The following is a 22,282-nucleotide window of genomic DNA, read 5'->3' as shown; positions in this document are numbered from 1 at the left end:
TCAAACCAAAGGGTTTATTTCCAGTTACAAATAGATAAAATTACACAAGTATTTTAAAGTGGTTTTAAAAGTGACTATTACAGTGTCTCAGGCTTTCAAGTTAAGGTCTGGGAAGGTTTCTCTTGCTGAACTGTAATAAAAAGCAGCCGCACAGTTAAATCTGTCCAGCTGTTGGGAGAGGAGTCTGGCCCTACAGCCTCTGCTTGCAGGACAGCCTCCTGAAGAGCTCTTGCCAGGGTGGTGACACACTGTGACCCAACAAAGTGAAGGATTTGATTCCAACCTCCGTTATTCCTGGTAACCGATCCAGTCTGCTTTGGAGCCCCGCAAGAGAAAAATACAGATTCCTCGGATGAGGCACCAATCTACCGCAGCCTTGCAGCGGCCCCTTTCCCGCTTCCTGCAACAGGCTCGTTCCCTACAAGTATTTCTCAGTGGATCCAGATGTGTGGTGGCTCAAGACTCCTGCCATTCATACTGAGGTTGGGGTGACCAGATAGTGGAAAAATGGGGACACTTTTTCGGGGGGAGGGACACAGACAGCGGGGGGGATGTAGTTGAGTTGTAGAGTTCAACCAGTTCAGACACCACAAAGATGACATCCTGACACACTAGTATAGCAGTGACGGTGGGGACCACACAACAATCTTCTACAGTCACAAAAATATACTTGCATTCCCTACATTCAGTGCTTTAGCATAACCAGGGCTCCCCAGCCTGCCACCTCTGGCAGCATAAAACCCTCCGACAGGCTTAAGTGGCACTATGGTGCTGCAAAGGCCTCACACTGACCTGCTGCATGGGCTGAATTTCACCCTCCTTGGGAAAGCCTGGTGCTAGCAGACATCCCCAAAGCAGGGTGAGCAATCTGCAATGCCAGCAAGTGGCAGGGGAGCCCCTCTGCTGGGTGTGTTCAGCAGCTGGGTTTGTCATCTGTCGCTTAGGAAAATAACGCTGGTTTATGCGAAGTTGCCTGCAGCGCAGAGTGCAAGACTCCAGCCCCATGGATCTACAGGACAGGGAGAGTCTAGAACAGGACTAAAAAGGCACTAGGTGTAACTTTAAAAAAAAAACAGTTAAAATCGCAGTGTTACAGTAATTCACACAGAACATTTACAGCAGTTCATGGGGCAAGGGAGGACGTCGGCAGGAGAGGGGGATCCAAGCCAGGGCCAACGTCACACCAGGAAGGACGAGGTCTGTTTGAATTCTCCCTGGGGGAGCGAAAGAAAGACACAGTGAATTCCCATGTACATGAATTACAGTGAATCCTTCAAAACAAACCTGCTCCCTTTGCCCCCGTCCCTGAGCCCCTTGGAGAGAAAAGCTCATGGCACTGGGTGGCCAAGGAGAAAAGGCAAGTTCCAGCAACAAGGACACTGGGCTGGGAATCAGGAGACCTGGATCCCAGTCCCTGCTCTGCCTCCCACCTTGAGCAAGTCACCTCTGCTTTCAGTGCCTGTTTCCCCTCCCACCTTATTTGTCAAGCCTGTCTACCTAGCCTGAGCTCTTGGGGGCAGGTCTAACGCTGCAGCTACCACCAAGTGGCTCAGCAGGAGAGCACTGGGTTTCCTGGGTAGAAGCACAGACTAGGTTGCAGGTGAAGTTATGTTTATGGGCTCAACCTCTCTCATTGCAAAGCTGCCATGTGTCAGGGAAGAGCTGGCTGTTCACTTAGGAGAAAGTTGGCCTGGCAACACCCCCTGTTATTCCAGTCCTGTGTGAGAATCAACTTCGCAACTCCTCCCACAGCCCATCTCCAGCATCAGTCCGTGTCACTAGCACACAGGGTTTGGGTCTTGTCAAGTACACGTCCCTCTGTGCCTTGTGTGGAGCCCATGGGAGATCTACCTGTATTCTGGGGAAGCGGCCCGAGTGGCTGCACTGCTTTACAGAGCAGAACGCACCAACCGCATGTATGTAATACCTGAGCCAAGGATCTCAGGCTGTCAAACAACTGAATCACCATGATGACGTATTACACCCATTTAACAAATGCCTAAGTGGAGGTACAGTAGGTGTAAGGGACCAAGTTGGGCACAGAACCCTTTAACTCCCAGATCCTGACTCTGGCTTTTACCACTAGCAATAACTCCTGTTTTGCCTACCCCAGACCAGCGAATGGTGCTGGGCTCTCGGCAAAGACATGATTTTCCTTTCATTTTTGTGCAAAAACTCCTGTCTAAGAGGCTCCTAAGTCCCATTTTCAAGAGTGGTGAGGTGCTTGGGGCCAGGTTTTTAATGGCATTTAGGTGCCTGAACATGCAAATAGGCACCGAGGGAGATTTCCGAAAGCACCCAAGCACCTATCTGCATCTTTCGGCACCTATATCCCTTAGGGATCTGGCGCGTGGGTCGTTTAAGTACCTACGTCACTTTTGAAAATAGAACTTTGGTGCTTTTGAAAGTGTTACCCCCAGTCTGACGACAAAGGACTCAGCGTGCAGACACCACTTCCCGTGTCCCAGTCTCCATCTGTCTCTCAGAATGGCCTCCGGCTGATTGTTTAATTAAATTCCAGACACTAAAATTAGTTGTTTATTTCTCACTGCAATGATTAGTCATTCAATTTCACTCTTGCGTTGGAGTTTCACTTTGAGGGCCTTTGCCTATTTACCACATGAAAAAGGTTAGTCGGGAGCTTGGCATAGCATTACTGAAAGGTCCTTGATTTAATGGCTTGCATGGCCAAGCAATGCACTGGAGCCACTTTACCCCACCTTACGTGTCTGTGGGAACGGTTTTCATTCTAAAAATCGGGGGCTGTTGCTCTTTAATTCCACACAACATTGGTAAGCTGCACCACAGCTGCCAGACCGACCGGTTCTCTAACTGGGGGGAAGAAAACTAATTCTCCCTCAGCTAGTGGCATCAAGGATGCCCCTGGCCCGATGCTTTCGCTCAGCCAGAAGGAATGGGCTTGACTCAGGGTTCACTATCCCCATTGCACAAGGAACTGGGTACCTGAGGTACAGATCCACAGAAGTATTTAGGCTCTATTTTGGTAAAAGTTAGGAGCCTCAATACCTTGGTGGGTCTGGGCCAGAGAGACTAAGGCCAGGTCCACTCCAAAACGTTAAGTTGACCCAGCTATGTTGCTCGGGGGTGTGAAAAATCCACACCCGGAACCATGTAGCTAAGCTGACCTAACCCCCGGTGTAGACAGTGCTAGGTCGATGGAAGAACAGCAGCTAGCTGTTAACGTGTAGACACAGCCTCAGTGACATGCTCAAGGTCATACAGGTGAGTGTGATAGGGCGGTTTTGGGCGAGGTGCGTCTCGGACACTCCATAAAGCCCACAAGTCATGGGTAGGTCACTGCTGTAACCCAGCTCTGTGGCTGGGTTACACCCTGCCTCTCTAAGGTGTTGCCAAAACAGCAGTCCCAGCCTGCAGGCCATTTGATCGCAGCCCTCACGCTCAAGAAGCCAGAAACAAAGTTATTTCTTTGGGGACAAGACACTTTCTGGGCTGCCAGAGCAAAGCCACCTGGCTGGCAGTTCTACTTACGTCACTCCGGTTGGAGGGCTGGCTGTAGATAACTTGCTTATTAGTGCTGCTAAAAAGAGAAAGAATTAAACTAAGACACTTCACAAGGGCTGATCACTCCTCGGACCCCACCCCAACCACCAGCTGTGCCACTGTGCCCCGCCAGTGTTGGGCCAGACAGCCAGCAACAATGGGGAAGCAAGTTAGCAGGCAGCTGCTGTTAATCACCAGGCTATGTCAAACTTCTCACAAAAGATACACGGGAGGTGCCTGATTTGCCCCTTCTCTCCCAGCCCCCACCAGACAAGACAGCCTCCCCCCAGCTCTGGTAGGAGAGATGCTTTACAGACTGGTCTCTTCCTTCCATCCCTATTTCCCCATCCGATACCCAGCACACAGCTAAGAGGCCTCATCCTGATACCCAGCCTGCTTTGGGTGCCAAGTAGATTTTGGGATCTACTCAGTCCCCATGTTAGAACCAGCTTGTAACTTGGTATAATCAGGCCAGGAGCAGAACTGGCACAGAAGTGAGGGCTGAGGAGGGTCGGGACTGAGGAGTATTGGCAGAACTGGAAGGGGGAGTCCAGGGCCAAATAAGTGGGGGGCTGTGGATCGGGTATATGAGCAGAGCTGTGGAGGGGGGAATTTTCAAGCTCATGCCAGTGCTATTCGCTCCTGAGATGTTGACTTCTTTTGGGTAAGGGGAAGGAGACTGTGCCTGGCATGGTCTGGAGGCAACACACTGCCCTGCTCTGACCCTTCTGCAGCCTTTTGCTCACCAGACCAGCAAGAGGTGGGGACACAAGACAACACTGCCATCTGGGGAACAGGGGAAGACAGTGCTCCACCCAGATGCCACCTGCTGACCCATTTGGGTGGGGAAAACTGCATTGATGGAGGCTTGGTTCCTGTCTTCAGCTGGAAGATGTGGATGGAATAGAGCTAGGACAGGGGAGTGTGGACCTGAGAGGGTAGGACCCATGGTGGAGACAGCAGAAACATGTGCCCTCGTCCAAGAGGAAAGGTCAAAGTCTCCCCACTGTGCCAGACCCAGAGATCCCACCTGGCGGGGGGGCCAGCAACGTGTCACACAGCAGCTACTCTGGGGCACAGCGGGGTGGGGGGAGGAGCTTGGGGTACGCTCTGGCACCTTGCACTCTAACTGCTGCACGGAAGAGATTCCAGGCTGCATTTAAACTGCCACGGAGGAGGTGGCAGAGTCTGGCTAGTCCTGGCTCCCTAGGGGAATACTCTACCCACTCCACAGCGCTAGAAGGATCTCCGCAGGCCAGGAGCACAAGAGGGATGGAAGAGGCTTGGAGGACGGACAAAGAACAAGGCGCACACTTGAACAGAGTGCGAGGTTCCACTTACCCTCTTCTCTCTGGAAGGAAAAAAAGAAACGGGACGGTTAAATGTTGGCAGCCGAGCGACACGTCCCATCTCCAAGGGGTGGCACCCTGGCACTGCTACAGTGGGCAGCAACACAGGCTTCCGGGGGGCCACATTGCTTTCAGAGTGCACTCAATTGGCTGGGTCAAGAGCAGACAGGCCACACGTGCATGGGGATGAGAGACAGATTCACAGAAGGGGGGACCACAGGCCTGACCATGACACAGCCAAGCAAGCTCTGCACCACAGCTTGGGGGACCCCATTTAATCCAGAGAGGCAGCAGGCAGGAACTACAGTTCCCAGCATGCAGTGCTCCATCTTGAGTCAAAGGGGGCTTAATGGAGGGCTGCCCAATAGGGTCAAGAACTCCGCAGGCAGCCCCTCCTCATTGAAAGGCAGCCGAGGTTTGCTGCATCACAGGTAGCCTTCAAGCTCCTGGCAAGCAGGAGACTCTGCCCACTGCGTAGATGCCCCTTCGCAGAGACACCTTGCCATGCAATGGCTCCTCCCAATAGTTTCTTCAGCAGCAGTAGCAGCCAGAGCTCATTAGCCTGCAGCAGTCTGCCAGGCACCCTGCCCAGCGGCGCGTGCCTTAGCTTCTGCAGGGGAATTGATGGGGGCTCAGAGGAACGACCTACGTCAGGGGAGTGGCTGAGTGCAAGTGGAAGGGGGCAGGGAGAGGTATGTTCGCAGCCCAAGCGGGTAGCTTAATACTTACTGCTGAAAAAGCCACGGCTGTAGGCGAACCAGATCCCGAAGGCAACCAGTGCCAGCACGATTAGCAGCACGACCACAGCTGCCACAATACCGCCCACGTTGACTTCAGCTGGGTGAGAGAAAGACGTCAGTGCGGCATGCAGAGATCTTATGTGGACAGATCCCCCTGCACGCCACAGGATCCCAAATGCTTTCACATCTGGAACTGCCCCCGTGGGAGAGTGACACCAGCAAAGGATTTAACCTGTCTAGTTGCAGTCCCCAGGGGAGACTGGGCCCCACCTTCCTTCAAGGTGGAATCACCCTGTCTCAGGTACCTTTAATGGATTTAAGCAGCTAGGGGTGAGAAGCCTGCACCGGGGAACCCGCCAGCTTCCCAGCCAGCACTGTGCGGGGCACAGATTGAGAAGCTCTGGGCTAGTTATCTCAAGTGGGGGTTCTGTAATTATAACCCTGCTGCTGTCCCACTCACAGGTCTGAGCCAGGCTCCCTTCACACTACGACAGCTCCCAGCCTGCCCCACCTCCATTTCTTCTTGCCTAGCTGTCACCAGCCCCTCGCCACACAGCTGGGTTCAGAGCTAGCTGCTTCCACCTATCTGCAAGTGGCAGCAGGAAGAGCAGGGTTTGAGAACGGCAATATTACCCGGCCAGCCTAGCATGGGACGAGCCTGCGAGCACGTCTGTTGCTTTGCTATGTGGTTCCTAATGTTACAAAGGGCTAAAACCAGACCAAAAGGTGGAACACAGGATGGTTTGGGCAGCTCCAGGGAACGGGGGCTGACAGCACGGTAGCTTTTCAGAGGAGGGGACGGTTGGAATGCTTGTCACCAGAGCTGGGCCCAGTAAACACCCATCCCCAACCTCAGTCACTCCCAATCCCAGGGTGCACTAGGCTAGGGCAGGAGCCTCCTCTGGGTCTGTCTCTATGGAGGCCCAGCTCCAGAGGTCAAGTAGGAGGTGGGACATGCCAAGAACCACTTGTCAGCTCTCAGGAGACTCAGTTCTCTGCGAAGGGTGCTCTTTTAGCAGGGCAGCCCAATGGGCTTCTGGTTCCAGGCTCTCCCCCACCCCCTCCAGCAGAGCACATACCTCTTTTCCCATCAAGACACTTGGGCACTGTCCAACCTTTAATCTACCACAGCCAGTACAGGGAGTAGCTGCAGGAGGCCGGGGAAGGGGCAGTGACAGCACTGGCTATTGTAAGCTTGCAAGTGATTTCCAAAGAGCCCAGTGTGGACGTCCACACACACCCACCCACCCGCAGGCTCTGCAAGCCCCCATTTCCTTACTGGCTTCCAAGTGGATGGCTTCAGATTTCTGAGCAGTCCCAACGTTGTTCTGAGCCTCGCAAAAATAATCCCCCGTGTCGAAGCTGGTTACGGGCTCAATCGTCTGGAGTGGGAAAGAAGGCGTGAGGGAGGCATGGACAGAGGCGTAAACTCCCCACGAGTCAGGCAGCCCCCTCCCCCGTACGTACCAGCACTCCAGTCTTGGTGTCGATCGTGTAGGAGGAGTTCCTGAATTTCTCATTGATCTTGGGGTTGGAGGGCATCAGGATGTTGTCCTTGTACCATTGGAAGGTAGGAGGTGGAGACCCATCTGTCTCCACACATTTCAGCACAGCTTTGTTTCCGATTGTCACCGAGGTGGGCCCCTTGGCAACGGGCTTGGAGGGAGGCACTGCCAGTGGAGAAGGCAAAGAGGCACATGTTACAGATGACCTTACAGAGCTCTGAACCCACCACTGTGACCTCCCCGTCCTAAACACACCCAAGACGCGGTCATTCGCATTTGTTAAATTGCGCTTATTAACCCATGACCGACTGGATTAGACTAGAGGACCTGCTCAGTGACACGAAGGCAAACAAATGGCCAGATCATTTTAAGTGAAGTAAATGGAAAGCAGAATCCATGTCTAGCTGATAGTCCGTTGGCTCATGAACTAAGTCAGTGGCTGGGCCCTCTTCCATTGGCAGGGCTTTCTTGGCACTGCTCCAGGGTTGATCAGTGAAGTTCCAGAGCTCAGGCCAGTGTAACTGTCATTCCCCGATAATGCACCTTTAATTGCGATGGGGAAGGAGTGAAAAGTGGTTCCTTCCTGACCCATGCAGAGATCCTCTGCTGCCCCGAAGCTTGATTATACTCATGTCAGCACAGCTCCAGATAGTAGCGGACTTTTCTTTAAAAACCAGCACACTATTGTCTTCATCTCCTGGACACATTCCACAGAGAGCAGCATTTCCTTGCGTGGATTCTGAACTAGCTGCACTTTAATTCAATAGAGGATTAATGGCACTCACTGGGCTGGAACTTGACTGCCCAGGGAGCCGGGCAATGGATTTACAGCACCGCAGAATGGGTGTGGAATGCAACTAAATCAGAGCAGCTCACTGTGTTCTGGTGCAAACGACTGTACGAGGAGCAGGGAGATGGAGAATCAGGTGCACAGCGTTCAACATAAATGGCAAATGCATGTGGCGAGAAGTGTCACTGACCAGAAATTAATGCTTTGACTAGGAGCCCCCCTGCTGGCAGGAGCCCCCCTGCTGACAGGTGAAAGGTGCGATGCTGGCTGTGTGGGCGAAGCCAGTGTCCATCCCACTTTGATGGAGCAACTTGTCAAAACAAAATGTTTGACCAAAACTACGGCGATCCTGAAGGAAGGAAACAGAGTTTGGTCCAAAACTGGGCTCCCATTCGGTGATGATTTTGCAGCACTGGTGAAAGGTGCTAGACTGACAGCATTTGAGAGTGAGACGCTGGGTACGGCCACAGAGCAGGCATGGTAAAAGTAGTGCAACCTCCCTCGCCTAATCTTTTGCCAGGCGCCTCAGATCAGCCATGAAGGGACCATTTCTGGGGTGAGGACTGGTCAGTCTCCATTGGTCTCTGCAGACAATACACCCAAGGTTCAGATTGGTGCTGACAGAGAGTCTTCAAGGTGTGAAGAAGTGCACTGACAGCACATATGTATGAAGGGGATCTCTGCTTAAAAGCCATTAGTATGTAATGCAACATAAGCATAGACCCGCCCATGTCAGCAGGGGGAACAGTTACAGTGTCAGACTTCCTGAGTGCATGTTACAGAAATAATGGTGCCCTCGTGTAGCTACGATTGTTTCTTCATGGCCACCTAATGGACTATGCATTGACCCGTGGGAGGCATTCCTCGATAACCAGTTGTGTTTAACAGTTCTGAAGATGCAGAGCCAACAGAACTGGAGTCTTTTGAAACCATTGGATAATCCGGGCATTAGGCTTTCCCCAGGGCACCTCTTCAAACCTGGCTAGCCTGATTTGATTACAGGATACTTGCCACTGCCCAAAGCAGCCTTATTTCATGGCTCTATTCCAGCAGGACTGACGCTGCTCTCAGGAAGGCCCTAGAGCTCCAATAGTGTGCCGCTCTGGCCCTGCAGGTCCATGGTCAATGGACATGGGTGAGAATTTCAGATAGCCAGGTTCAGACAATTGAGGCTTCCCTAGAGTCTAAGTCCAATGTGGAAAGTGTCTTGTTTCAGTGACCTCAGGCTAGTTTGCTATCCACTGACGATGCCACATTGTGCAGAGAGCAACTCTGTTCAAATAAGCCATTGGGCTCAATGTCATCTCTTAGCAGGGAAAAATAATAACCTCCTTAAGGCAGGAGTCACTGGCAAAGTTTCCCAGTCTGTACCACGCAGGTTAGAAGTTCATAATGCTCCCTTCTGATCTTAAACTCCATGAAAACACACTCCTTGCCCACATGCCCCAAGGGGCCCCCCCCACCGAGACTAGAAGCCATGGCAACCGGTCCCAAGTGGTAATTACAGGAAGGCATTAGTACCTTGGACAATGAGGTCAACTTCTGACTTGCTCAGTTCACCACTGCCACCGCTCCCGGTCCAGAGGACCTCGCAGATATACTTCCCCGTGTCCTTCCGAGTCACCGAAGTGAAACGAATGCCTGTGGGTGTGTACTGAGCACGGCCTTTGTAGGGGTCTGCAGAGAAAGGGGAGACAGCGAGAGCCTGAGAGCGCTTGGAAGTGGAGGAATACAGGTGAGAGCCAGAACAGGCTGCTGGTGTGGAGAAGGGGAGAGCCCCAAAAACCAGCCTCAGAGCAGAGAGAAGGGTAAGGAGAAGAGCTGATTAAATGGGGTTCGGTTCAGTTAAGAGGACTCCCCATTGCAGGAGGAAGCTACAAGCCCCTATGTCCAATAGCTAAGCCAGCCCAATCACAGCTGGCCGGGGGATAGAGGGGTTTGTTGCAGGGTTTAAGGGATGGGTTCTGTTATGCTATGCTGCTGGCAGATATGAACTAGTTAGTGAGGAGGTTATTCCACCCCATTTCTTTCCTCATAGCTCTTCCCACGAGTGCTCATTGCTTTTAAGAAATTAGTTAGCAGTGGTAAAGCTGATTCCAGGCAGAGCAATCTAGAATGCGGTGTGTGGTTACACCAGTCACATTAAAAGACTGTTCTCAAACTGTTCAGCTGACATGGCTGAGCAACAAAGGGGTCTACAGAAGGTGACGAAGCCATCACTAGGACAGAGGATGGTTCTCACCTGTCTTCGTAACACCTCAGCACATGTGTACAGCATAGCTCAGCCATGGTACCATCAGTTCATGCTGGGATTCCTGAAACACCTACCCCATAGGGTCCAGCTTTGTTACTAGGAGAAGGAGCTTCTGGCTAATTTCCAGACGTGAAGCACTGCACTGCGGGAAAGAGTAGCTGAATCGGGGTAACTGCTGCCAATCCCTGTGGCTTCCTGCCCATATTGGGAAGTTACAGACTGAACTGGTTCAGAAGGACCCAAGCTAAAGACCTCACTTCGGATCAGGGCGGATAAAAATCAATGATTAAAAAAAGTGTAATTTAAATTGGATTTTAAATTGGATAAACCTATTTAAAAATTAAATTTGAAATTATTACAACCAGTATTAAGGCCAAAAACTTACTATTGTCTATCATTTAAATTATTTTTTTTTAAAAAAAATGAACAGTATGTTCACTGATGAAGTTTTATAGAAAATCAGATCGCTCAACTGGTGGAAGTCACGGGCTAAAGTCTTGAAACCAGAGTTCATTGACTTGCAGAACCAGCAGTAGCCTCTTCTGCACGTGCAGAGAGAATATTTTTTTCCTATTTCCATTTATTAACCGATTCATCTGAATGATTAGTTCATTCATTAAACCGACTGGGAGCTGAAAAAGCAGAATAAAAAGCAGGTGTGAGGGAATGAGATTACTAGCTCTAAAAATCTTGCCATGGTCACCAGAAACAAATCAGTTCAATTCACTAAACTAGAGATAATACTTTAGCATTTAAAACTGATTTGTTAAACAAATGTCAAACTTTTCTCATTTATTCAGTGCATGTAAGATAGTTTCACTTAGTGGGGGAGGTTTAGCTTGGATATTAGGAAACACTATTTCACTAGGAGGGCGGTGAAGCACTGGAATGGGTTACCTAGGAAGGTGGTGAAATCTCCTTCCTTAGAAGTTTTTAGGGTCAGGCTTGACAAAGCCCTGGCTGGGATGATTTAGTTGGGGGTTGGTCCTGCTTTGAGCAGGGGGTTGGACTAGATGACCTCCTGAGGTCCAACCCTGATAGTCTATGAGTCTATGAACTGCTTAAAAAAATGTTTAAATGCTGATTGTGCCTTATTTGAATTCCGATCTCCATCCAAACAGAGCTTGACACAAACCCCCCCACACACACACACAAAAAAAGGTAATCAAGTAAATAAGAAATGCCTAATTCCCCATTTTCAAACAAAAAAATGTAAACTTAAGAATTTGAAGAAATGTATGCTAAGCTATATAATTGCTTAACAAAATGTGAATCCACCTGCTTAGCAAAGAGCACCAGCAAACTTCGGGTAAAGCTATATTTAGTTGCAAATGAACATATTTTAATGAATACCAATTACTAAAAATCAACGCTTCTTTAGGAAAATAACCATGGGGTGGAGGCAACCTCCCGATTCAATAGGTGAACTATACTAAGCTACTGGGGGGGCACCGACCACCTGCAGCAGCACTCCTTGACCCAGCACTGAAACCTTAATCCCGGCCCTGGTGTGGTGAAGCGGGCTGGAGAGTGAGTCTGCCCCACACTCATCCCTACAGCTGGGGTTGTCAACTTTCGCAGAAAACCGAACATCCTTGCCCCACCCCTTCTCCAAGGCCCCACCCCTGCTCACTCCATCCCCCCTCCCTCCCTCATTTTCACTGGGCTGGGGCAGGGGGTTGGAGTGCAGGAGGGGGTGCGAATGGGGAGGAGGGATTTGGGGTACTTGAGGGGGCTCTGGGATGGGGCCGAGGGGCGGGGTGAGGGCTCTGGCGGGGGGGGTGCAGGCTCTGGGGTGGGGCCAGGGATGAGGGGTTCAGGTTGCGAGAGGGGGCTCAGACTGGGGCATGGGGGGCAGGGGGTGGAGGAAGGGTGTGTGGGCTCTGGGCGGCGCTTACCTCAGGCAGCTCCCAGGAAGTGGCAACAACAGGTCCCTTGAGCTTGGGGGTGGCCAGGTGGCTCTGTGAGCTGCCCCCACCAGCAGACACTGCCCCTGCCGCAGCCGGCACTTGTGGTGGGGACAGTGCATGGAGCCCCCTTGGCCAGCCTCGAGCCAGAGGGACATACCAGCCGCTTCCCAGGAGCCGTGCCATGGAGCCTGCTAGCACCAATGCACCGACAACTGGACTTTTAACGGCCCAGTCAGCACCGCCAGGGTCCCTTTTCCATTGGGTGTTCTGGTCGAAAACCAGATACCTGGAAACCCTATCTCTAGCAGTGGCTCCTGTCTCGCAAGACTGGGCCTGGCTTCCTACACCAGGCATTGTGACCTGGTACATGGAGTTGCTGATGTTCCAGGATGGCTGCAGGGCGGTCTCCACCCACTGGGGCCTGCCATTCACATACGGCTGGGAAACAATGTATTTCTGTTTTTGCACCCTTTGTTTCATGACATCTGTGGGTGCAAGTGAACCCATCCACCCTGCTAAAGCCATCACTGAAAATAACTAAAAAGTACAAATGCAAAACAGGATAAAAATCGATCATTTAAAGCGCTCTGATTTAAAATAATCCACCCTGCCTCAGATGCTGCAACCAGCTGGTATAACCTGTGCTTATCCAACACCTGGACCAGAAACCGTAAAGGGGCCCTCAGACACTCTGTACAATGGACTCACGTACCTGTGAATTTGGAATCATAATAGAACAGCACTATTGAAGAGCCCTTTTCAAACTTCCACTCGACCCTGGGTGTTCCGCTTTGCGATACGTACGCAGCACAGGGTATTTCAATTGCTGGAAAGACACAGCAATAACTCAGCATTGGCACTGCATCCCAAAGGTAATCTCATGTAATAAGATCCTATTTGTAAACACCTGGCAGAGCTAAGCCAACAACATTTGTTTTAAAAGGGACTGGGAGCCAGATTTTCATTTATACCCAGGACCAATTACCACGTAGCGTGAAGGGATCATCCTTCCTGAATCCCAAGAGTTGGAAAAAATGCCTATAAGTGAGAGGCTTAGAGAGCTGTTTAGTTCATTGAAAAGATTGCAAGATCACATGATTATGGCATATAAGTATGCTCTCAGGGAAAAAAATACCAGGTACTAAAGGGCTCTTGGGCACAGAAAGGCAGAAGAACCACCAATGGCTGGAAAAAGTCAGATCTGTTCACAATATTGTATTGTTTTTAAAAGAGTGATTAACCGTTGGAACCATCCAGGGAAGTGATGGATTCCTCAACTCTTGATGCCTTCAAATCCGTCCCGGCTGCCTTGCTGGAAGAGATGCTTTAACCAAACAAGTGATTGGGCTCAATATAGGGGTAAGTGGGTGAAATTCTCTGGCCTGTCAGATGCAGGAGGTCAGAATAGATGATCTAATGGTCCCTTCTGGCCTTAAAAAAAAAAAAATCTACCATTTCCTGAGGGCCACCATGTTAACGTCACATGGGTCTGAAAATGCAGTCTACTGCTGACATGCAATACTAAAATCACTGGAACAAAAACATTAACAAGCTTTTTCGTTCACTTCGTGCATTTGGCAGCACTTTGGGTATAGTCCGTTTCAATGCTGCCTTGTGTGGTCAGTTTATGTGGGTCTTTCCATCAGCAAAAGGGCAGAAATTCAGTTATGGAAACTTAAAACAGGAAATTGATTGTGAAGCTGCAGAAACTAACAGGGACAAGTACTGTATCTGAAACTACTGGGAACTCATTGAGATTTACTAGATTACAAATCAGTGTTCTTGTAAGTGTGAATCCAATATTAACAATAAATTAGAAAACTGACATCATATTGGCAGCCCGAAGCAGAGTGGAGCTACGTTCCGCTCCTTCTTGAATGCCTGGGAAATTAGAGATGGAGTTGTCACTGGCAACCGACATTAACAAAAAAAACCTAGGGGTAACATTTTCAAAACATGCCTAACGATTTAGGAGCTTTTAAGTCACTTAGGGCCAATTTTTCCAAAGGTATTTAGGTACCTAAAGATGCAGGGAGGCACCTTTTGGGATTTGTAAAAGTGAAACCAATGGGAGTTACATTTCTAGCCCACCGAGGTGCTTTTGAATACTCACTAGGCACCTATCTGCATCAATAAGCACCTAAATATATTTGACAATCTGGCCGCTTAGGTACTTCGTTTGAAAGTTTTACCCTAGATTTAGTAGTTCAACTTGCCAGAGGCCATTCCAGATTCTGTACTAATTCATCCGATGAAGTGAGCTGTAGCTCACAAAAGCTTATGCTCAAATAAATTTGTTAGTCTCTAAGGTGCCACACGTACTCCTTTTCTTTTTGTACTAATTCAGCCATCTTGTTTGCGCTCAGGCATCATCTCCACCCTGAAACTCATCAATATGCTCCGATACAACAGCTATTAAGCCCCAAACTTTCATCTACATTTCGTCTGAGACATGGATACTGGAATCTCTAGAGCAAGAAGTACTTGAATTTCAAAGATTCAGTACTCAAAGTAATACTACAGTAGTTTTGGTGAGTGCAGAAAGACTCCACGTGTATTTTCTACTGGAGAGAACAGTTTCTTACCCTACAGCAGCTGTGCTTCTTTGAGATGTCGTCAGTGTGGATCCCACAGAAGGTGCACATGCGTCTCATATGCATGAGTTCAGATATTTTGAATAGCAGTATCTGTTCAGGGCTGTAATAGGCAGAGAGAGCCTGGAGCACTCAGCCTGGTGCAAGATCTGTGTCCTGAACCAGAGGCTGAGAGCCAAAATCAGGCCGTGTATTAAAGCAGATACTTACAAGTTCACTATTCAGTGCATGAACTTGTCAAAGTTGTTGCTAGTGTACTAGGCACTAGATATTTATGTAAATATATTCCAGCTACTACAGATAAATCATCTGATCTTGTACTAGATTGGGTGTGACAGAATACTGAATAGGGATGTTTTTTTCCAAGATATCAGGAACAACGGGAGGTAAAAAGCAGATGTCATGGAACACGTAAGGTGGTACGTAAGTTATTTATCTCAGTCCACAAGTGTCGGGGTAACTCGCCTTAACCCTTTGTGTGACCTCGGGGACAGCAGAGACTCCTGCTACTGACTGGGCACGCATGTGTTAGTGTGCCTGCAACCACAGAGCCAGGACTGCCCTGAGGACAATAAACCTGGCTGAGTGCCTTTGTCACCCTACCGATGGTCATTCTTTACGAGTAACAGAGGTCTGCTGAATGAGCAGGCTGCCTTAGTTGCTGTTAGTACTGATAACAAGGACAGAAGCACTGAGCAGCAGCCTGAATGTTCCGAAGGGAACGACATTTCAACCTCCAACATCATTTAACAAGGGCCACGCATGTCCTTCGGCTCCCTCACAACTCAAAGCCCGCATTAGCGGATGACTCCGAAACTGGTGATGGAAGGTGGCTTGTGGGATCCATCCTGACTGCAACATCTTGAAGAACCACCGTTACTGCAGGGTAGGAACCAGTCTGTTTTCTGAAAGTATCGGTATCGATTCCACTGTAGGTGGCTGGCCATCAGTGTCCCCTCTGGACAGCAGGAACGAAGAGAGCTAACTGCATCAGTTGAATAGGGATTGTAATACTGTTCTCCCAAACTTTACATCTGCCCTGGCAGCTAAGTCCAATGCGTAAAAGCTAATGGTCTGTATAAGGATCTCCTGGACTTGTCTCAGCAGTCCATCTGTGTCATTCACCCAAACATCTGGGCAGTCAGGTACAGAGACTTCAGGTGTGGATAGAGTATCTGGCCAGGATGCTGGGAGATCAGGTCTGGACAGGATTGGTGGCTGAATGGACACTGGCAGAAGATCCATTGGCCAAAACTGCCTGGGCCAGCTGGGAGCTACAGGAATGACTGGGGCTTGGGTCTCTTGATTTTGGAAATCATGCTGGGACCAGGGGAATTGGAGGAAAGGCAAACAGGATACCTGGACTCCATTGCAGAAGGACAGTGTTGGGAAATAATGCCAGGCTCCTGCCCCCTTTGGAACAGAAATGCTGACTCTTAGTGTTTTCCTGGGTGGCAAACAGGCCTACCACAGGAGCTCCCCAGTAGTGGGATCTTGGCTCTATCATGTATCTCTCCAGGGACCACTCCCGACTAGCCATGGATTTTCTGCTCAGCAAGTCCACCAGGTCGTTGCCAACTCCTGGGAGATGGAGAGCTATTGGGGTTGCATTGGAGTTGCATAGAGACATGGGGTTATCAGGTGTCAGCAGCACCGTGTCCAGAGCTTGAAGGCATCCCAATAGGGGAGACACGTGTGCACCTCTTTGCTTGTTGATGTAGTGTGTCGCAAGTGTTGTCAGTCAGGATGTGCACTGTGGAGTTTGAGAGAGCAGGTAGGAAGGTGGCGTGCAGGGTAGCCTGATGGCCCTGAGCTCCAGGGCACTGATGTGGAGCCCTGAGTTTCCTGGGTAACAAGTTCCTTGCATCTGTAGATGGTATAGGTAGGCTCCCAAACATGTTTCTGATACATCTGTGATTAAAGTCCTTACCAGGGCGGGGGCAGAGCAGAGCACTGGGGTTCCTACCATCTCTCAGTTCTGTTACGTCTTGTGGCGGAACCACAACCTTCTTGTTTTACTGGGGAAAAAGACCAACTTGAGCAGGAGCTGGAGTAGCCGCAGGTGAAACCTGGCAAGTGGTGTTATGTATGTGTACATCAACCTATGGCCTCACAGCCCCAGACACATCTGCACTGTCAGTCTGGTTTGATTCGATCCCAAGACTATACTTGTCTCCAGGAAGGCTCGCTCTGACGGATCCAGAGTCAAGGCTCCTGGGAACTCTATTGCCTGTGGTGGGATAAGAGATTTTTTCCCTCGCTCAGCTGGGCCCCCTGGTGAGCTAATAGGGATAGCGTGTAGTCCAGGCTTTCCGCCATTTCCTCCTGGGATCTGCCCACCGATCATCCAGCTGTCGAGGTGAGGGTAAACGTGAATGGGCTGTTGCTACCGCGAGGCACTTTGTGAAGACTCAGTGCCACGGAGAGTCCAAAAGGCAGAATGTTGCACTGATAACAATGGGGCCCCACTGTGAGTCCTAGGTGCTTCCTGCGAGCCGGATGGATGGCTATGTTGAAGTACGTGTCTTGTCAGCAGAGAGCCACAAACCAGCCTTGAGACTGAAGAGATAGGATGATGGAGGCAAGCGTTACCATCCTGAATTAGGCTTATATGTGTCCAATCTTCTCAGGTCTAGGATGAAGCTTGGATAGGACAAAAACTCCTTTCTTCTTCAGAATAAGGTATATAAACTGTAGTATAATCCTCTTCCCCAGTACATCTCTTCTATGGCTTGAAGCAACTAGTACACTTCTGTCTGTAATAGGTTCTCATGACAAGGATCTCTGAAGAAGGATGGGGCAGGGGGTAATGTGTGGAAATGGATTGGGGAGCCATGGGCAATTTCTAGCACCCATTTGTTGGCTCTCATGGCTGCCCAGGCCCAGTGGAAAGGGGCAAGGCGGTTCCTGAAGGTGGATGCAGGCTCCACGCTGACTCCAATGCAACTCCCAATGCTCCTGTCAAATCTGCTGCCTCAGAGGGAGTCTGGTGCACTGAGGTGATAGAAGATGGGTGCCCCTAGGAGTATCTGGGATTCTTTCTTTGTGTGTACTCTGGCTGTCGAGCCCACTAGTAGGATGGTGACCTGTCTCTCTGCTTGGGCTGCTACTTGTAAGTGTGTAAATCCTTAAGAACCACAGAGCTTTCCTTGAGGGACTGGAATACTTTGTTTTCTGGTTGAAGAGCTCCATCCCATTAAAGGGCAGGCCCTCTATCGTGGCCTGTACCCACGAGGCCCATCTCGTAGTGATGACAGTGGCCACATGAGATGCATTCTTGGCTGCCTGTAGGGATGCTCTCATTACCATCTGGCATTCCTTGATTTCTTCTTTCAACTTGTCCTTGTTATCTTGAGGGATCTTGGATAGGAAGGGAGTGACCCTCTCCCAAATGAGAAAGGTGTATTTGGTGAACAGGGCCTGGTAATTTGCCAGCTGGAGGGAGGCTGATGAGTATGCCTTGTGTCCATGGAGATCCAACTTTTGGGGTCTTTGTCATTAGGCATGCCTTTTGTGGACTGTGATTTCTCCTGTTGCTCACGCAACAGCCAGGAACTCTGCATTTGGATGGACATGTGTGTGTTCAAAGCCCTTTGGAGGCACTGGTATCTGTTCTCCACCCTTGTCAAAGAGGGAGGAAAAGTGCCCAGCACTGTAGTCCTTTAGCTGGTTCCAGAAGCCCCTTGTTAATAGAAAGGGTGATTCTGGCCAGCATCATGGTGTTCAAAATAAAGACTTCTCTTGTATAAATGTAGTCTCGGTATCCAAGGTCTCTGCAGTGCAGGAAAGGAGGTCTTGAAAAGCTTTAAACTCAATTGCTGGGACTGGGGCTGGTGTCACTGCCTTGTCCTTGAGTGGAGATGGGGGTCGTTGTGATCCCTCCCTTGCTTCCTGCTCTTGTGGGCCCATGTTTGGTTCTGATGTGGGTGGCTTGGTTAATGATGCCACTGGGGAACAGGATTGCTTCCTTTCTGGAAACATGGGAGAGGGATCTTGCTCCCAGACACAAGAGCTGATGGTCCCCAGTAAGGATAAGGTGACATCATATGGGTAACTAGGCTCCCCAGCAACCTCCTTGGGATCTGTGACATTGTCTGATTAAAATAGGACCATGCAAACCATTGTTGCTACCACTGTTATATAATTGCAACAAATCTTATACAAAGTATGACACATAACCCTTTCTGGCCAAGCAGCTTGCAGGCTATATAACCCAAAGCCAACCTTTAGAGACATGTTAGAAGATTTGAATGGTAATTAGGGCCATTCCATGGTAGATGGGTTTGCATTTCAAAGTTCTAGCCTATGTTGTTAGAAATTAAAGGCGATACGAATTGTATGTTTACTTGTATCTTGTTTAATGTTAGTCATGTAAACAGTCAGTTCTTGTCTGTCACTACAGCTGTTGATTCAGAGATCAAAAGGGAATATTAACATTTAGATGGGTCTTGGGTGAAATAATGTCACTGGCTATATGTCACTTTAAAGTTTGTGATAGACTGCCTAACGGATAAACTGCCTTATGTAAAACCGTGTAGCTAATTAGAATCATAGAATATCAGGGTTGGAAGGGAGACCTCAGGAGGTCATCTAGTCCAACCCCCTGCTCAAAGCAGGACCAACACCAACTAAATCAAAGCGTTACCAGTAATGCTTAGGAAATAGGTCCACTTCAAAGTATCCGTGATTGCCTATTGTTCACCTAAGGACTCCTAACTGCAAAAAGATGCCTTGGATCCCAATCCTTTTTATCTCAGATCTGATTGATGCTTCATGCAGGGGAAGCTTAAACCCAAGATTGAGATCCTCGTCCTGACTGGACCACCCTGAATATAAACATTGGATTATAACCTGTGCACAAATTCTGAAAACTCTTGGGAGGTAGGTGTCAAGAGTAGCAGCTGTGTTAGTCTGTATCCGCAAAAAGAAAAGGAGGACTTGTGGCACCTTAGAGACTAAAATTTATTTGAGCATAAGCTTTCAGTAGAAATTTTTATGATGAATAAGATTTTCAGTAATCCTCATTATATTTGACTTGCGTGTCTGGGTGGAGGCCTAAGGCTGGGTTGCTTTAAGGGAACTGTGTTGTTGGCTTCTGGGTAACCAGTGAGGTGTTATAGAAGCTGTTTTGTGCTGGTTTGGTAAATGTAGGTATTGGAATATCCACCAGCTTTGGGGCTGTCTGCCCCATTCTCTGCAGTTCACCCTAATTGAGTGACCTCAGTTGGCCCCCCTGCGACTCCGATTACAGGTTCTCTCCTAAGGAAGAGGGGGCTCTTTACTCAATTTGAGCAAGGAGGAGTACATGGGTTAGGTGAGGAGGAGTATCTCTTCCAACAGCAGTGTCATCAGGCAATGTGCCATTGGGGCCGCACAGGGAACATGTCTGGAGGGGATCCAGATTACCCCAGAGCAGAGAACTGTGCCAAGATTGGTGCTGGGTCCCTCATGGCCTGTGTCAAGGATTCAGATGCTCTGGCCTTTAAATAGAGGTTTTGTTTCCTCCTTTTGGGACCTTCCTTCAAGTTTAGTGCTATATATTGGCTCTGTCCAGTCCCACGAGTGCGTCTCATCTTTATGTATGGGCACGCATGCCAGCTTTACTGCCTGGGAAGCCAGCGCCAGAGTGACTGATGCGGACACCAGGGCTGTCCTTGCCAAGAGTGTCAGTACCGCGGCTTTCAGCGCAGAGGCCTTTGCCAATATTGAAGTGATTGGCATCGTAGTCACTTGTGCCAGCTCTGCCAATATTCTCTTCGCTTTCTTTTCAGCGCTCGATCCTGGAGCATGACCTATCCTCAAGAGAGCGCTGGCCGATAACTGCTTAACTAGCCTCACGGTGGTAGTGGCTATCACTTGTGTCTTACGTGACCCATGTGGACTGCTCCAGCATATGCAGCCTGAGCAGAATGACCCTAGATGAAAAGGACTTGACCACAGAGCACCCATCCAGGAGGTGGCTCTCCCACAGGCAGAAGCTGCCTTGACTGTGTCCATCCTTGATAGGCAGATTTTGAAGTCTGCCATGAGATGTGGCAGGGGAGGGGTGCCTCAGTAACTTTTTTTTTTTTTTTTAAATATCCACATGAAAGGAGTGTGAAGATGAAGATTTTTTTCACAAATTTGATTAAAAATAACTGTGTTCACAGTTAGGTCAGACACTCGCTCAGTCCTGTCTTGCTGCCATGGGCATCAAAGGGAAGTGAGGGAGGATTGCATCTGCTCTGCCTTTTATGCCCTCAAACGGGAGCACGAAGGGGCTAGGAAAGAGCGGGGAGAAGATAAGCGGTTCCAACAAGCACAGCTATTCAAAAGAAACCGAACTCATGCCGACGAGATGCACGTGCAGCTGCAGTGGAATCCACATGGACGCCAAGTTGAAGAAGAACTGATCTTACAGCATCTCAGGAACAAGTGGTCATGACTAGATCACATTCAATATGTGCAAACAGAATCACATCTAAACCAGTTTTTATATATATTAGCTGGTGCTTTACAAGGGCCCTTTTCACAAAGCTGAAAACAACTGAACTAAACCAGCTGGCAGGAACCAACCCAGGGATAATCTTTGCAGTTTGTGAGCTAAGAGCTATCAGTGCTCCTAAAGATCAATGCACTGACTTTTGCTCGAAGGAAGCAAGGCCACAGTAGCAGTTTGAGAGCTTGCGCATAGACACTACAGCGATAGGAGGGATTCTCGTGTCACTGTAGTTAACCCAACTTCCCAAGAGGCAGTAGCTAGGTCAACAGAATAATTCTTCATTCACCTAGTGCTGTCTACACCGGGGCTTAGGCTGGCATAGCTATCTCTCAGGGGGGTGGATTTTTCATACCTCTCAGATATGTTGCTCTGCCAATGTAAGTTTTCAATGTAGACCAGCCCTCAGAGATCATTCCCCAGCTGGGAAAGGCCAGTGGGTGGAACTACACCTTGACTGCACAGGGCAGCAATCAACATAACTTCTCCATCACTGGCAATTTTTAAATCAATCGTTTTTTCAGAAGATCTGCTCTAGTTCCAACAGCAATTAATTCAGGGAAGACCTATGGCCTGTGTTATCAAGGGAGTCTGACTAGATCACAGTGGCCCTTCCGGCCTTTGAATCTATTAATTTAGCACTCCACACTTACGGTCGTTCTCAGGCACTTGAATGGTTTTTGTGTCCATCACCTGGGCAGATATCAAGGACCCTATGGGAAGGAGAAAAAAAATACGATTAGGATAGATGTTTGTTTACAAACCACAGAACCCAAGTGATCCCAGAGCCAGCAGAACAGCTGCCAAGCTCAACCCCACAGAGATTCAGCTCTCCTATGAAGGATCAACACCTTAAGAACATTCTTTTCTACCTCATTTTCTTGGAGAACTCTTAGCCTTACAGTAGTTGCCAAGGGGTTTTTAGTCAGACTGCTTCAAGCTTTGCTTTCTGGTTGGTGTTTGTTAAGACAAAGTTAAATGTTTGTATTCGGTAAGGCCTTACAGCCCTGAACAAGGATCAGGGCCCCACTAGGCTAGACACTGCATGTGTACAGAAGACAGTCCCTGCCCCAAAGCGCTTACAATCTGAAGACAAGACAGATACAAATTTCTTCCCCACTTCCTCTTTAAACAATTGCG

General features: G+C 49.2%; 1 protein-coding gene across 3 annotated transcripts in view; it reads right to left on the bottom strand.

Moving 5' to 3' along the window:
- Positions 1 to 22,282, bottom strand: part of F11R (F11 receptor) — a 48,785-nt gene continuing 26,503 nt past the window's right edge. The window contains exons 2-10 of one of the 3 annotated variants that reach the window (XM_037882910.2): positions 21,796 to 21,855; positions 12,783 to 12,896; positions 9,428 to 9,583; positions 7,079 to 7,281; positions 6,891 to 6,993; positions 5,601 to 5,708; positions 4,864 to 4,873; positions 3,511 to 3,559; positions 1 to 1,214 (exon numbers count right to left, since the gene is read on the bottom strand). In XM_037882910.2, the coding sequence (XP_037738838.1) occupies positions 1,179 to 1,214; positions 3,511 to 3,559; positions 4,864 to 4,873; positions 5,601 to 5,708; positions 6,891 to 6,993; positions 7,079 to 7,281; positions 9,428 to 9,583; positions 12,783 to 12,896; positions 21,796 to 21,855 (839 nt within the window). In that variant the 3' untranslated portion in view covers positions 1 to 1,178. The remainder of the gene's footprint in view (positions 1,215 to 3,510; positions 3,560 to 4,863; positions 4,874 to 5,600; positions 5,709 to 6,890; positions 6,994 to 7,078; positions 7,282 to 9,427; positions 9,584 to 12,782; positions 12,897 to 21,795; positions 21,856 to 22,282) is intronic. The other 2 variants (XM_037882912.2, XM_043535310.1) reach the window with 2 other exon arrangements.

The sequence above is a fragment of the Chelonia mydas genome, chromosome 24 (assembly GCF_015237465.2).
Source record: "Chelonia mydas isolate rCheMyd1 chromosome 24, rCheMyd1.pri.v2, whole genome shotgun sequence".
Classification (NCBI taxonomy): domain Eukaryota; kingdom Metazoa; phylum Chordata; order Testudines; family Cheloniidae; genus Chelonia; species Chelonia mydas.
The sequence above is the reverse complement of the archived record's forward strand: the minus strand, read 5'-3'. Positions and strand labels throughout refer to the sequence as shown.